The 16,295-nt window shown below is 45.0% G+C and overlaps 1 protein-coding gene across 2 annotated transcripts in view; it reads left to right on the forward strand.

Annotated features, from left to right (window-relative positions):
* MYZAP (myocardial zonula adherens protein) overlaps positions 1 to 16,295 on the forward strand; it is an 86,175-nt gene that overhangs the window by 15,343 nt on the left and 54,537 nt on the right. For both annotated transcript variants that reach the window (XM_025883829.2, XM_073877076.1), the window contains exons 3-4: positions 9,167 to 9,322; positions 12,927 to 13,019. In XM_025883829.2, the coding sequence (XP_025739614.1) occupies positions 9,167 to 9,322; positions 12,927 to 13,019 (249 nt within the window). The remainder of the gene's footprint in view (positions 1 to 9,166; positions 9,323 to 12,926; positions 13,020 to 16,295) is intronic.

The following is a 16,295-nucleotide window of genomic DNA, read 5'->3' on the forward strand; positions in this document are numbered from 1 at the left end:
TAATATATGAGAAGACCCACCAAAGTGGCCTGTAATATTGCTTAGAGAGGCAGTGACTCGGGGCCAGGCTCAACCCTTCGAATGCCAAGCACAGTGGCCCTTCTTTGCTTTTCTCCCTTAGCCTTCTGGGAGTTACTCCCCCTCCTGGAACTGCCTTTCCTGCATCTTCATCTTGGGCTGTGCCCGTGGCATCTTAGTTTGATATCCGTATGCCCTTCCCTGTAAATCTGAGCCTCTCTCTGCCCGTGTCCTCAGGCCTTGCTTTCTCGCTCTGCAGACTTTACCTCCGAGAGCTGCTCCTTTCTTGACTGGGAGCCAGCTTCTCTGGGGAGATGCTCACCCTGCACATCAGCTCTGTCCTGCTGAGCCCTGTCCTGCTGGTGGCTGGGCCAGTTTTCCGTGTTCTTTACATGTGGTATTTTTAGGATACAGGTATCTCATCAGCGCATTACCATTATTTTGGTATTTTAAAAATGTGAATCTGGATCATTTAAATGAATAGACATACCCAGAAAGGTCTAGGCTGCATGAGAGTTTGGAATGGAACCTACGTATTCACATTTAGGAAGTGTTCTGACCCCACCCTCCCTCCGTGTGAGAGTCTCCTGAGGCATCTCACATTCCCATTGCCCGATGACCAGCGAGAAGGAGTGTGTTTTCTTGCATTTGTTCCCCATAGGTATTTCCTCAGAGCCATTTGCAATGGGTGATGTCTTTTTATTTTGTGTACCAGAGCCCAGCTCCTTGCCTTGCACACAGTAGGTGCTTCAAGAATGACTTATGATTTTGTTGTTGTTGTTTTGTTTTGTTTTAGTTTTTAGGGCTGCCATAGCAGAGTACCATGAACTGCATGGCTTAACCAACAGAAATACATCGGCTTACAGTTTTGGAGGTTAGAAGTCTGGGGTCAAGGTGTCAGTCAGCAAGGCCATGCTCTGTCTGCAGGCTCTAGAAGAATCCTTCCTTGCTTCTTACAGCTGCTGGTGGCTGTGGCAGTCCTTGGTGTGTGGCTGCCTAACCCTAGTGTTCACGTGGTGTTCTCCTGGTGTGTGTGTGTGTGTGTGTGTGTGTGTGTGTGTGTGTCCAAATTTTCTCCTTTTTATGCTGATACCCATTATACTGGATTAGGGCTCACTCTAATGACCTCATTTTAATTTGCCCTCTCTCCAAATAAGGTTAAGTTTGGAGGTACCAGGGGTTAGGACTCCAACATATCTTTTTTGGCAGGACACAATTCAGCCCAAAACAAATTTCTTTGAGAATGTTACCTGAAATTATATTAACAACTCAGATAAATTAGCTGTGGGCTTTTGTTTATATATTAAAAATTATTAAAAATATGGGAGAGGAAATGCTCTTAGTTTGTGGGTACACATTTCATACTGAGGAAGTGATAAATATGGAATAGAATGTTTATAAAATTGTTGAACATTAAAATTCAAATTGGTGTAATGTTGAAATTAACCCCCATCATTTCCAAAGAATTTTGTGAATGTATGTACGCATATTCCTATGCAAATCTGTATGTAGTGTGTTCTTAGAGACACACACACACACACACACACACACACACACACACACACACACAGGCAGTAAGAGAACTAACACCAGCTATTACAGATTTATCAGCTAAATCAGGGTCTCACTGCGTACTTGAATTTTAGCAAGCACGACCTGAGCTCTGCTGAGTCTGTGTGGTGGTGAAGGCTTTTGCAAATGACAAAGTAATTTGAAGCAGATGATATTTTTTTCTTTCTTTATTTTTCTTTCTTTCTTTCTTCCTTCCTTTCTTTCTTTCTTTTTCTTTCTTTCTTTCTTTCTTTCTTTCTTTCTTTCTTTCTTTCTTTCTTTCTTTCTTTCTTTTTCTTTCTTTTTCTTTCTTTTGATTTTATTTATTTGTCAGATAGAGAGAGAGAGCAAGCAGGGGGAGCGGCAGGCAGAGGGAGAGGGAGAAGCAGGCTCCCCACTGAGCGAGGAGCCTGATGCGGGGCTCGATCCCAGGACCCTGAGATCATGACCTGAGCCAAAGGCAGACGCGCAATGACTGAGCCACCCAGGTGCCTCGAAGCAGATGATATTTTCAGTAGCTGTTAACATCCCACCAGTGTAGGTGTCCGTTAGTGACCTGTCTTTTTACAGAAGCGGTCTCTCTTTAGATCTTTGAGAACGCCAGTGAGGGAGAGCAGGTACGTGTGTATGAATGCAAAGTCGGGAACTTTCATAGCCCAGTATAATGTTTCAAAGGAGCAAACCCTTGCCATTCAGCTTTATAGTTCCCTTTCCCTTAAAAGCCCTAGATGAGTAAGCATGCTGAGTCCTCGTCCTTGGCGTGACTGTTTATACAACAGCACGGGCTGTTGCCAGGTGGGGGAGCGTGCTGCCAGGATTCAGATCGCTGCTGCTGGTGCCCCGGTGGCGTGCAGGACTCCGTGTGCTCTCCGAGATAGCAGCCCCGGGAGGATGGCGAGAGGCCTGAGTCCCGGTGCTGGTTCCCTCACCTGCCACCACAGTGGTCGGGCCAGACCGGTCATCTCTGGGCCTCGGTTTTCTCTTCTAGCAAATGTAGGTATTAGCCTGGACCCAGTGTTTTTCCAAATTTCTTTAGTTGTGGACCTCTGTATCCAACTGAATATAGAGGGAAGTCCATCACTGAAAGAGGGAAAGCCTAGGGAGTGCGGTTCAAGCAGGGCCAGGGCTGTGCCGGCCGCTCCAGCGGTCTCGCCCCCCCCCCTCCAGCCCACACCCCCCGCCCCGGCCTCGTCAGACACCGAGGACGGCTGCGGTGCCGCTTACAAGCCCATCGGACTACACAGCTCTTTTCCATCTTTTGACCTCCTGAGATTGTGACTGTCATCCTAGGAAGAGCCACAAGACCAGTCGAGGGGTGAACATCTCACTGTCACGGCGATGGCTATGACGCAAACAGCAAAAAGACCCAGGAAGAGAGAAGCAGACAGACAGAAGCCTCCAGACAAACGTGTAGACTTCAGCAGGATCCCAGATGCTCAGAAATGGAAAGATCCCACCACTAAGAATAGGATCTCTCCACATCTCCTAGTATGCCCAGCAGCGTCCACGAGCTTTTATGTGTATTATTCTGTGTATTTCTAGAACGACCCTCTGAAGTGCGTGGTATCATCTCCCTTGTCCTGTTCAGGACGCTGAAGCTCAGTGCAGTAAATAACTTGCACAAGACCACGCCGCTAGTACACTGGATTTGCAGTTCCAGCTGGGTTCTGTGGCATGGCCACGTGGCCATGGGAATGTCAACCCTCACACTTTCTCTTATCAGGGAAGGTCTATGGAGGATATTTGTATTTTATCAGTCAAGGTTACCTGATGTGTGTACTGTGTGACTGGGTTCCAGCCAAAAAGTTCCTGATTTTGCCCTCCAGATAGTCTTTTCCTTTTTCTCTGGGGTGGTTGGGCCTAACCAGCTGTTGACTGCCTAGAAGCTAGAAGGTAATAGCTTTAAGAAGCTACCTCCTATCAGGATACTATTATTAGAACTACACTCCCTTTGGGATTTCTACTTGGCTACAGGTTGTTCTTTTCCTTCTCTTTAAGCATTAAAAATGATTGGTCTTTGTCCAAGCATGAGATTATTATTTTATATAAAATGGTCTCTTCGGTCTGTGAGATTCTCAGAAATAACAAATACCTTAATAAGCGAGAGATATCCATTCCTTTGAGGAGACTGTCCCCTCCCTATTTGCCTCCCAGGCTGTGGGAAGCCCTCTCAGGCTGGATGTAGTGTTCATTTTCGTCACAAGGAGACGAAAAAATGTCAAGTGTGACTCATGACTAGGAACTCCTCATTTGCTAGGATGGACACACAGGTCAGAGCACATTCCTGACAGTGTGGTCCCTTGCCTGCAAGGTAGGTAGGATGCCCCTGGCTCAGTGCTCAGCCATCCCTGGGTCAGCTGCTGCCCCCTGGCTGGAAGAAGAGGTTCAAAGCAAGAAGTTTTGGAAATAACTTGGCTTCTAGTTTGCATGTCATTTAGTTCATGTAATGGTCCATCTAAGTCGCACTGGCAGACCGGACAGGTGACCGGCTGCCCGTCCTGGCCTCCGGGGCCACGGGCTGGCTGTGGCAGGCTACCACCATTGGTTTGGATTTATGTTAAACTGTGTGTGTCTGCTGGTATTTCTTCGCTGAGAACCCTTCTTGACCAAAGGATTGTCTTCCTTTGCACAGATCAGTGTTTTGGAAGACCAGATGCTACAAATCTTCTGACATAGACCCAATTCCAAATATTCTGTCTTCCTCCCTCCCTTCAAAATGTATTTATTGAGCATCTCTTTATGCTGAGTATTGGGGATAAAGCAGTGAATGCGGCAGATCCAGTCACTGCGTTACGGAGCTTATCTCCTGGAAGATCATATATTCTGGGAAATATGGTCTAGCTCTCCAGCAGCCGGAAAGCCCTTGCGGCAGGAATTTAGGTGAAGTTCCTTTTCTGTAGTTTGTCCTTCTTTCTAAGGCACTTTCCACTACATTCATCTCTGGGGAAAATAGCACGAGCCCGTAAGTAAGTTTTCAGCTATGAGTACAGCCCAGGGAACAGTTTAACTGCGAGATTCTCCGTACGTTTCTCTGATTCCGCTTGTTGTTAATTCCGCTGCATTTCACGTATGGGTTACGGGATGCCTTTCAGTTGGCTGGTACTTTTTCCTTTCTTTGGCTCTGACTTTCTTTTTGTTTTGTGCATTTGTTAGGGCTTTGGTTTTCAAGGCAGTTTTGCCTCGTATTGTTTCCTGCCCAGGAGGCTTTTCGTAGGCCTAGTACGTTTTTAAGAATTTGATATTTTAATACCGACCAAGCAGTTTTACAAAGAAGTTTAAAAAAAAAAAAAACAACCCAACTTTTAATTACAGAGAATTTCAAACGTATACAAAAGGAGACTGAATGGTGTGATGAATCACTGACCCTTCACCCAGCCGCCCCAGAACCCTCAACCCAGGCTCAGTCCTGCCTGGTCTGTACTCTCATCCACTTCCTCCACCCTGTATCCCAGATATCATAAATATTTAAGCATGTTTCTCTGAAAGATAAAGGCTCTCTCTTAATACAATCACAATGCTGTTATCATGCCTAAAAAACTAATATTTATCTTATAGGGAGATATTTTAAAGGACCTGAGAGGAAAAATATTCTGCCACAGACACCGTGCTAAACATGTCAACTTTTTTCTATTTTTTTCTGTGTTCTCCAGTTTTTCACCAAAAGCATACTGACATTTTGTCAGAACGATAGCAGTCTTGGGCTCCTTTGCAACTCCTCTGGATAGAGATTTTATGACCGGGGCAAACATCAGCTCCCTGTCCCTCCATCTAAGAAGAGCAGAGGATGTTCCCTTCAGCTGGACCATATTTACATAATCTGGAAAAGTCCCCAGAATTTCTTCCAACTTCTAAAGCTCCCTCTCCATTTAGCAAATATTTATTGAGAAATTCATTGTCGGTCACTTAGGTGTCAGAGACTGTGATGGAAAAGAAGACCAACAAGGCCCAGTGGATGGGCGAGCAGACCTTACGTATAGGATGATACTAATAGTCACTCTGTTATGGTTGTGGTGAAGGTGTAGGGACTTAACCAGTCTGAGTGAAGGTGTCCTTGAGGGAGAGACATTTCAGCCCAGCAGTGGGCACTGCACACAGAGGGAATGGCCCATGTAATGCCCTGTGACAAGAAGGAGGTTGACTGATAAAGGAACAGAAAGGAGGTGGGGGGGCGGGGCATAGGGGAAGATGGAGCCCAGGAGCCTCCCCATGCTGAGCCTGCCTCTTCCCAGTGGCCCTGACCGGCCCGGGGCCCTGGCTCTTGGCTTCCCTGCCCCTGAGGTCTGGGCTACCACATAGAGACGTGAGATTCCGTTTCACTCCTGACTCGTAGCTATTGAAGGCTTTGTGGTCAAAGGGAAGAGCTTAGATTTGGGAAGATGTACTCAGGCGCTTGAATGTCGCCACCTTGGGAGAACTAATAATATTTATGTGGTAGGGTTACTGTGGGGATTAAAGAAGATGCTGTGTAATAAAAGAGACAACCAATATTTGTCCCCTGCTCGCTCTTCATAAACAGTGCTGCAGCTGCTCATGCTGCCTTGGGAACCCTCTCGGTGTGGAGCGGCCCATGAGGATGGCCCGCTCCTGACCAGAGTCCTGGGCCAGGCCCTTCTCTGGGCTCTTTTATTTATCCTTGGCTTTGTAGTAATTTTTTAGTTTTTTGAAAACTGAAATGAAAGTTATTCATTCAAAGATAACACCCCCTCCTTTTTTTTTCTGGCTAAAAATCAGACCTACAGAAGCATAAGGGGCAGAAAAATGAAATCCCGTTTCAACTGAGGCCACTGGTATTAAAAGTCTGGATTCCATCCTTCTGGATGTTTTATGCACACAAACATACATGTTAAAAACAAAACCCAGGAATATGGAAATGACTGTTTTTCACTTCGCAGATCTTCAATGTCTTTCCGTGCATAACTGTGAGAGCCACCACGTCTAGAGCTGTGTTTCGCAGACCTCGTTGTGTTGTCTGTGACATTGTGTGTGTTCTCCTCCACGGCTGCTGGTCCTCGTCCCTCCACTGGGCAGGGAGGCAGAGTCCTCTGTATGTGGCCACCTGAGCATTTTCCTGAAACCCAGTCCATCTGGGAAAGACTTTACTTGCAGAAATGCCTTTCACCAAAGCCTCCTGTCCTCATTAGCTTGTTTTTCAGGAACTGGGTGGAGTCTGACTGAAAGAGCATGCTTTTGTTGCCTGGTATGCAGGGAGTTGCATTAGAGCTTTTCCTCTTCCTAATTATATGTCTGGGAAACTGGGGGTCTGGAATCCCAACTTGTCACTCCACCAAGAGCCATGGAACAGCCTCTCCACCTAAATTTATATACAAATTTCAAGAGTTGCTTTAGTGCCTGTGGGGCCCAAGCACCAAGGACTCAAGCGGAATCATTTTCTGGAAACAGATACAGAGTGTCACAGCCCCTCATAGCCCATCTCTTGCCAAATATGTACCGAAGGGTGGGAAGCAATGGATGTTTTGTTTTCTAGTTTTTTTTTTAAAGCTCCAATCCTAGACAGACAAGCAATACAAATGGGTATAAAGAAAGAATTGAAAGATGTTCTGATACCCAGTACCCCTGCCCCCCTACACCGTCCCCTCCTTAGAGGTCATTACTATTAATAATTTGTCATGTATCTTTTTAGACCGTTCTTTGACAAACTTTAAATGAATGGAATCATAAAGTTTTTATTCTGCCCAAATGAATGATTTTAAAAATGCAAATTACAGGGGCACCTGGGTGGCTCAGATGGTTAAGCGTCTGCCTTCGGCTCAGGTCATGATCCCAGCTTCCTGGGATCGAGCCCCACGTCAGGCTCCTGGCTCAGCAGGGAGCCTGCTTCTCCCTCTCCCTCTGCCTCTCGCCCCGCTCATGCTCTCTCTCTCTCTCTCTCTATCTCTGTGTCTCAAATGAATAAATAAAATCTTTAAAAAACAAATACAATAAAATGCAAATTACAATTTTGTATGCCAAAAATATTTTGCAGGTACATGGAAGGAATTTATGCAACGTGGTTTAAAAGTTAGTGGGAGAGGGCACCTGGGTGGCTCAGTCAGTTAAGCGACTGCCTTCAGCTCAGGTCATGATCCTGGAGTCCTGGGATCCAGTGCCGCATCAGGCTCCCCGCTCAGTGGGGAGTCTGCTTCTCCCTCCAACCCTCCCCCCTCTCATGTGCTCTCTCTATCTCTCATTCTCACTCTCTCAAATAAATAAATAAAAATCTTAAAAAAAAAATTAGTGGGAGGGGCACCTGTGTGGCTCAGTTGGTTGGGCATCCGACTCCTGATTTCAGTTCAGGTTGTGATCTCAGGGTTGTGGAATTGAGCCCTGAGTCGGGCTCCGCACAGAGTCTGCTTGAGACTCTCTCCCCCTCCTGCCCCTCCTCCACTCATGTTTTTTTTCTCTTTCTCTCTAAATAAATAAATCTTAAAAAAATAAAAAATTAGTGGGAGAGCAGAGTTGCCATTATGGAATTCAGGTTTCTGTACTGTGATTATCAAGGTACCAGCGTCAGCCCCAGGGGAGACTGGATGTAGGTTGGTTTGTCTATGAATTCTCAGTCCCTGGTTTTGTCCTGCCCTTCCTTCTCCCTCATGGGGGCTCTTACTCTGGTGTCCTGCACCTAACAAAGCCTGCAGTATGGGGAGGTATACTTCGTGTCAGAGAATCGGCCTTGAATCTGGATATGTGGCTGGAAGCAAGCTATTTAACCCCTCTGAATTTTGGTTTTCTCAGCTATCAAGCGGAGAGGCTCATCGCTCTGTCCCAGAGTGGTTGTAAAGATTCAACGTGCTAAGGAACGTATCTGGTTTATGGTAGAAGCTGAACAAATCTTAATTTCCCTTTCTCGGGCTTCTTGAGCCTTCATTCTATAAAGGTGTGTTAGGACTTGGATATATTACCCCTTCCCAAGGGCGTTTGCATTTCAACACCAATCAAAGCTTTAGGTGAAGGAATTAAGGTGCTGGAAGGTTCTTTTGCCTGGCTTTTCAGAAATATTTCATGAATGGTCACAACAGGCTGTGTACTCATCCCCCTGCCCTCCTTTGCTCAGAGCTGATCCAGGGTCAGTCCTACCCTCAGGGGACAATTTGGCTGCCAGAGGGCAGCCAGCATTCTTCCTGCAGTATGTCAACCTCATGCATTTCAAGGGTCATATTTAGCACGATGAGGTTGAAGGTATCCAGAGGAACTGATATCGTGGGGAAAAGCAGCATGACCAGGACATCAGGACTGTGAGAGTGCAGACACTTGCTCTCGTTCTGAAGGGACGACACAGGTCCATCTGGCACCTTCGTGAGAATGAGAAGGGCGCCCGTCCGGGACGGAGGGGCCCTGCAGATGCACTCTTAGATGGGTGGATAGGGCTTCGGTAGAAATTTGAGAAAGATGCCCTTCCTCTAGGGCAAAAGCTGGCCCAGCCCAGGCCAGGTGCAAGCGGGAGAAGGGTGAGTGGCTGGGTCTCCTCCGGCCCCTCCTTGCCACCCGCTCCTCAGTGCCCGCACAGCCCGCATGCCCAGACCCAGTGTACCCCTTCTCACAGCTGCTCCCACGAGGCCTAAACAGTCATTATTCTTTACTCTTTTCTCCCTTCTGGAAGCACCTTGACCTAAGCAATGGGGAGCCAACCAGGAAACTTCCTCAGGGTGTTGTCTACGGCGTGGTGCGGAGATCGGATCCAAATGAGCAGAAGGAAATGGTGGTTTACGGGTGGTCCACCAATCAGCTGAAAGAAGAGATGAACTACATCAGAGACGTGAGTCATTTAAGGATGTTTGTTTGTTTTGTTTACTCCTTTTGTAGCATGTGAGACGGTGGAGTGGGAAGCATGGACATGAATGTAATAAGGCCTTTTGGAAGAATTCCTAGCATTACCATTTTGGATGGAAATGTTTCTACATATCTTCACAGTAATGTTAAAGGTGCAGATGTAATTCTGCAGTGAGGTCTAGAGTGAACTGCTGGAGGTGACTAAGGGATGCTCAGGAGACCAAATAACTCCCATCTTCCGTGTATAATATGGAGGCTTTTAAGTGATTTTTGCTTATTATGTTGGACGTTCCATTCCCAGCACATGAGTTTCAAAAACTGTATACATTTGGTTGCTTTTGGTTGTAAGGAACAGAGAAGCCAACTCAGAAAGGAAATTTGTCTCGTGTGGGGATATGTGTAGGGGTAGGTAGGCTCTGACCAGGGCACGTCCAGACTCCCTTCCTACTTGTCTGAGTTTCCCTTGGTTCTGTCCTTCAGCTTCAGGCTCGTGGCATCATCTGAAAATATCATGGTGTCTCGAGGAAGAAAAGAAGCCACTTATCTCTTGTTTCTTTTTAGAGGCCCTTTATTAGGCTTCTCTTCATGTCTCATTGGCCAGGATTGGGTCACATGCCCATTCCCAATCCATCCCTGGATGGATCCCCTGGTGAGGGGAATGGAATTGATTATGGCTGGTTCAGACCAATCAGTTGTGTTGAAACAGATGCTGAGAAGTCAAACACAGTAGACACTGTCCATCTCAGGCCAATCAATGTCATTTCTTCATGTTTAATATTACATTTCTTAGTTTTTTAATTACACACTTTTTTCAAAGGAATTTGGAAAATACAAAAATGTATAATAAGAAAATAAAACCATCCACAATTCCATCATTTAATTAGATGGTTAAGGAGCATTTCCTTCTAAATTCTAAATTTTTCATTTCTTTTCATCTGTTCTCTATCCATCCATCCATCCATCCATCCATCCACCCACCTCCATTCCTTTTTGGTTCTTTGGCCTCCCAGTGCCTTTGTTGACCAAATCAGTGTGATTAGATGGAGAGGGAATGAGTTTCTCTGACACTGATGGGCCCTAAGCACCAGCCTGTGGACTAGAAAGTGCTCATGTGGAGGAGCAGAACAGTGTGGGGCAGTGGGGTACCCGCTGGACCTCGGTTCAATGTCCACCTCTGTGTCTGGCCCAGCCAAGCTTTTGTTCTCTCTGCACTTCAGTTTTTTCCTGTATAGATTGTGGAGGTTGGGAGGGGACCCCTGAAGTCAAAACTGCCAGCTTTTTATTTGGAGTGTTTGCAGAGAAGACACAAAGTCATGTTGTCAGCTTTCGTAGGGATTTTTTTAAAAGAACATCTCTTATCAAATATTAAAAATAATAACTATTTTGGGCACCCTCTTTCATGAGTCTTGAAAGATTTGGATACTTACATAATTAAAAGGAATAAAAACGTCTTGATTAAAAATAATAATAATAAAGGCTTAACAGAGAAAATGAAAAAAACCGAAAAGGTACACACACAAAAGCGCAGGACAAGTGTGACAACCACCAGCCTCAAATCCCTACTCATCCTACCCCTCAGATACGACTTTTAATAATTTTTCCTATATAGAAGCAACAGGAACATTCCTCATCTCCCCGTTTTTCTCATGGAAATACTTAGTCCCTTCTCATATATCTTAGATAACATGTTACTGCTTCAGATGTAAACCTTTGAAGCACAGCTGAGAGTCGCCAGTTGCCCAAGACACAAACAGCAGGTGGAGGCTGGTTGTGAACCAGGGGTGACGTGTGCCTAGGACACAGGGGTGGTTCTGGCCTGAATTACCAGCCTTCACTGGGACCTGCAACTTAAAGTTAATTTCCAAGTCCCACTTTCTACAGGTGACTTCAGATCCACCCCGGGCCTGCTTATCCCGAAGCATGTTTATGGGGTTGTTGGTTCTCTCTTGCCATGAGTGAGCCTGGCCCAGCTGGCTTCCTGAAGTATTTGCCACCCGGCTTGAGAGCCAGCCCACTGCACCCTGGTGAGCAGCATGAGCGCCAACTCAGGGCCACAGTGAAAGCCATTCTGTCTGCCCAGTGTGAAGAGTTGTGTTTTGGGCCTCATTTTCCCAAAATGTTTGTAGATAACAGCACGAAAGTAGACTCTGTTATCAGAATTCATTTAGGGAAGGCTTGGCACCTTGACTCGGACCCTGCTGCCGAAACCTTCACCAAGATGCAGTAAGCCCTAATAAACATGCAGTCTGATTTAAAACCATGTGCTGGCTATGCAAATACAGCTTCATGGTGAAGTCTCTCCCCCCCCCCCCCGCCTTGCTGTCCCCTACATACCCCTTATCCCAACCAACTGCTGCCTTCCAGCCCTTTCTGTGGTAAAAGTTCTGGAGCTCTCTGTAGAGGGCTCCCTTGAGACTTCTTTTCTTTCTTTTTTTTTTTTTTTTTTTAAGATTTTATTTATTTATTCATGAGGGACAGAGAGAGAGAGAGAGAGAGAAGCCAAGGGAGAAACAGGCTCCCAAGGAGCAGGAAGCCCGACGCGGGACTCGATCCCAGGACCCTGGGATCATGACCCGAGCCGAAGGCAGATGCTCAACCATCTGAGCCACCCAGGCGCCCGAGACTTCTTTTCTATTTGAGGACCCCTGAGCTCTCCATCAGAGGGGCAGCAGAGGAAGGGAGGAGATGGTGTCAAGGTTTTTTTTGTTTTTATTTATAAAATTTTTAAGGACCTGGTTACTCCTTCAGAAGCGCTGCTATAGAGGAACTTAATCAGTGGTTGTGTAAACAGGTGTTTAGGGGATCACCCTGACCTTTGTTATATTTTGTGCCTTGTGTATTATTGGTGATTATTGAGGAACTAATGTTCAAATTTATGGTCTCTCTAAGCTCATACTTCCCTGCTGTATATTCCAGATATTGCTCTTTGGTAGTCAGAGCAGAGACAGGGAAAATTAGAGGTTGCTTTTTGGTTTGGGTTTTTTTGGTTCTGCTAGCCACCTGTTTGTAGAGCCGACTTGTTATAAATTTTCTACTTATAAAAATGCACGATAGGAAAAGGGGTAAGTCTTGCCTGAATGTGTTTTGATAGGTGATAGCTGAATTTCAACAAACCATTTTTTCTTCAGAGCTTATTATTTGGATAATTAACCTTTGTTAATAATTATAATCATATATAATCATAAGGTATATTTATCATTATTGGTATTATTTGGATAATTCTCTTGGCTTCTAACTAGATATTAGGAGTGATTTTCTCACTTAATCTCCCAAACTGTCATGTTGTTATTATATTTTTAAAAATATTTATTTATTTGTCAGAGAGAGAGAGCAAGAGAGCACAAGCAGGGGGAACAGCAGGCAGAAGTTTGCCTAGCAAGGAGCCCGATGCGGGACTTGATCCCAGGACCCTGGGATCATGACCTGAATTGAAGGCAGACGCTTAACCGACTGAACCACCCGGGCATCCCCCAAACTGTCATGTTCTTAAAATTGTTTTTTTGTGGGGCCCTCCTGTCATTTGGGTTTCAGCAAACTTCACATGAAAATGTTATAGCTTGATCTCTAACTAGCGTCTCTGTGGGCTGCAGGTGAGAGCCACTTTGGAAAAAGTAAGGAAGCGAATGTATGGAGACTATGATGAAATGAGACAGAAGATTCGACAGCTCACCCAGGAATTGTCAGTAAGTGAATATTTCAGTGACTTGGAAATATGGAGGGGTGGTAGGGCTTAGCACTCCCTCTGAGTGGCTGGTGCCTGAACATATTTGAGTTTATGATGTTCTTCGCGAGTGGAATCATATTTTAAATGAACTGAGGGAATTTTATCACAGAATTAAGTTTATTATTTAAAGGGATGTTTTTGTGGCAAGAATAATCTTTACATTCAAAGCATTCCCTCCACAGTCAGGGATAAGACGAGGAAGCTAGCTATCATCGTTACTATTTACCATTGTACCTGAGAGACTAGCCAATGGAATTAAACAAGAGAAATGAATTTAGAGGTATAAAAACTGGACAGGTAGATGTAAAACTGTCACTGTTACAAACTATATGACTATATACCCAGAAAGCACAAGTGAACCAATGAAAAAAAAAACTTATAAAAAACAATTTTGTAAGGTAGTAGGGTAAAAAAATTAATAGATACAAACAAATAGATTTCAGTATACGAAAAACAACTGGTAAGAAGAAATAAGAACAACAGAAAACTACCAAATATCTAGGAGTAAACTGCACCAAGAGGAAAGACATACCATGTGCTTAGACAGGAAGCGCCAACTTCGTAAGATGTGAGTACTGTTCAGGTTAGTGTATGAATGTAATGTAACTCCATAAAAGTGCCAAGAGATTTTTATGCTGTTTCTACAACTGGACTAGAAGATTCCACAGTATACAGAAAATAAATATGAAGAGTTGAGGAAATTCTGGGGGAAAAAAGGCAATGAGGAAGACTAGCTCTACTAATATTACAAGAAGCTGAGAGAGCCTCAAAGATTAGGACAGTATCATATTGACACATGAATAAATAAGCATCCATGAAAAAAGCCCGGAAATGTACACCAATATATGATAAAGGTAGCAACTCAGATAAAGGCAGGGAAATGGACAAGTCAGTATATGCCATGGGGACAACTTATATGCTGTCATGACAGACTTATATCTGGAGGAATTCCAAAGAGATCAAAGACTTAAATTCTGAAGATGATATTTAAAAGTGCCAGAAGAAAACTTCTGTGGGTTCTTTTATACTCTTGGGATGGGGAAGACTTTCTGTTACTCTGACATGAAATCCCAAAACTGCAAAGGAAAAGTTTCGTAACTTTGACTACACTGAAATGAAAGATGTGCTGGCAAAAACACCAAAGTCCCATGAGAAACCTAGCAAAAATGATTTGCCCGTCATATCCTAGATAACAGGCTAATTTTCTGAGTATTTAAAGAGTGTAGAGACATCAAGAAGAAAAGGCCACAACTCATAAAAATAGGGAAAATATTTGTTATACATAACTTATAGTAAAAGAAGGATGAAGAACTCTTAAATGTCTGACAGGATGCTCTGCCTCATTCTCAGTAAGAGAAAGTCAGTCAAACCATCCTGAGATGTAAGTTTTACCTATGAGACTGGCATCCCTGTAGGAGTGGACAAGACACAACTAGCAGTGCTGTGGAGAACAGGCGGATGGCCGGGTAGGACGTAATTCTGAATCCCTCTGAGGGTGAGCAGTTTGGCAGTATCTACAAAACTGCAAAGGCCTCTATCCTGTGACTTAGCAATTCTGTTCTGAAGAATGTATTCTATAAACTCTCACATGTGAAATGACGTATGTATGAGCTTAGGTATCACAGCATTGTTTGCAACAGTAACAAGATTGGAGACCTAAATGTCCATCAAGAAGGGGAAAGTAAGGGGCACCTGGGTGGCTCAGTCGTTAAGCGTCTGCCTTCGGCTCACGTCATGATCCCAGGGTCCTGGGATCGAGCCCCACATCAGGCTCCCTGCTCGGCGGGAAGCCTGCTTCTCCCTCTCCCACTCCCCCTGCTTGTGTTCCTTCTCTCACTGTCTCTCTCTGTCCAAAAAAAAAAAAAAAAAAAAAAAAAACAAAAAAAAAGGGGGAAAGTAAAATAAATTACCACTCTCCAATAGAAAACACAGAACTAAAAAAAAGAAGGGGGCTCCTGGGTAGCTCAGTCAGCTGAGCATCAGACTCTTGATTTCTGCTCAGGTTGTGATCTCAGAGTTGTGGGATCGAGCCCTGCATCAGGCTCTGCGCTGTGTGTGGAGTGTGCTTAAGGCTTAAGTCTCTCTCCCTTTGCCCCCCCGTGCCCCCATTCTCTCTCTAAAAATAAATCTTTAAAAAAAATGAGGAGGAGGGAATGGGAGAGGGGGAGGTAAGAATAAAAAGAGCAAGTAAGCTCCTCAGAAAGAGATACGGAAAGATCTCAAAGACACAGAGTAAATGGTAAACAAACAAAAAAAAAGAGATACAAGGAAATATGTACAGTGAGCTACCACTTGTGTAAAACAGGAGGGGAAAATAAGTATGGTTAGATAGTTCTGTGGGTGCAAAAGTAGTTACTAGAAGGATAATCCAGAAACCAATTAACCGTGATTCTTAGTTGAGGGGCAGAGCGGGCAAGGTGGTACCTGAGCAGATGGGACAGGAGTGATTGATTTATTTTAGTGTCTACCTTTTATATTTTGTAAACGTTTGAACTACGTGAAGGTATTACTTTTGAATTTAAGAAAAAATAACATTCCTCTGGTTTAAACAAGCTAATGCCTGTGAGGAAAGAAAATTTTTTTTTATACTTGTGATTCATAATGTTGAAGCAAAAAAAGTGCACGTACATATGACACACTTTCCATAAAGGTAAATATCTGTAGGAAGGAAGCACGGTTGCAACAGTCTTGCCTTAGAGTTTGGCGCGTGGCTTGGCTGGGCGGTGATCTGCTGAAGCAAGAGCCATGGCCTTGATTATAGGGGTGGGGGCAGATAAACGCGCCACAGCCGCCCAGCCCAGCCTGTTCTCACCGGCCCGCAGGGACAGGTCCCCCCACACAGGCCACCGCCCGTTCCGTGGGCCCACACACCCCACGGGCGTCCACCCTTGAGCCTACCCCGAGCCCTTACCTCTACTTCCCCTGCCTCCTGCTGCGGTATAGCCAGCCCTTCTTGCACGTCTGGCATGACACTGCTGGAACTCTCTCTGATGAAAGCGTCTCCAACGTGCTAAACACGCACGCCCAGCAAAGACCACACAACAGCAGTGGCAGCCCCATAACACGCTTGAGAAGGGCGTGAGCCCCACGTATGTTCTTTCCGTGATGAGTAAGAAGAGCTCTTAGATGGCAGGAGAAGATGTTCCAACTGGGTCCTAGGCGCAGCAGGGCCTCTTCTCAGCTGCTGGTGTGCAAATCCCTGACCTCCTCGGATTCGGTTTCCTCCACCATATAA

This window comes from Callorhinus ursinus, unplaced genomic scaffold, assembly GCF_003265705.2.
Source record: "Callorhinus ursinus isolate GAN/ISIS: 27379988/994484 unplaced genomic scaffold, GSC_fseal_2.0 scaffold25, whole genome shotgun sequence".
Taxonomy (NCBI): Eukaryota; Metazoa; Chordata; class Mammalia; order Carnivora; family Otariidae; genus Callorhinus; species Callorhinus ursinus.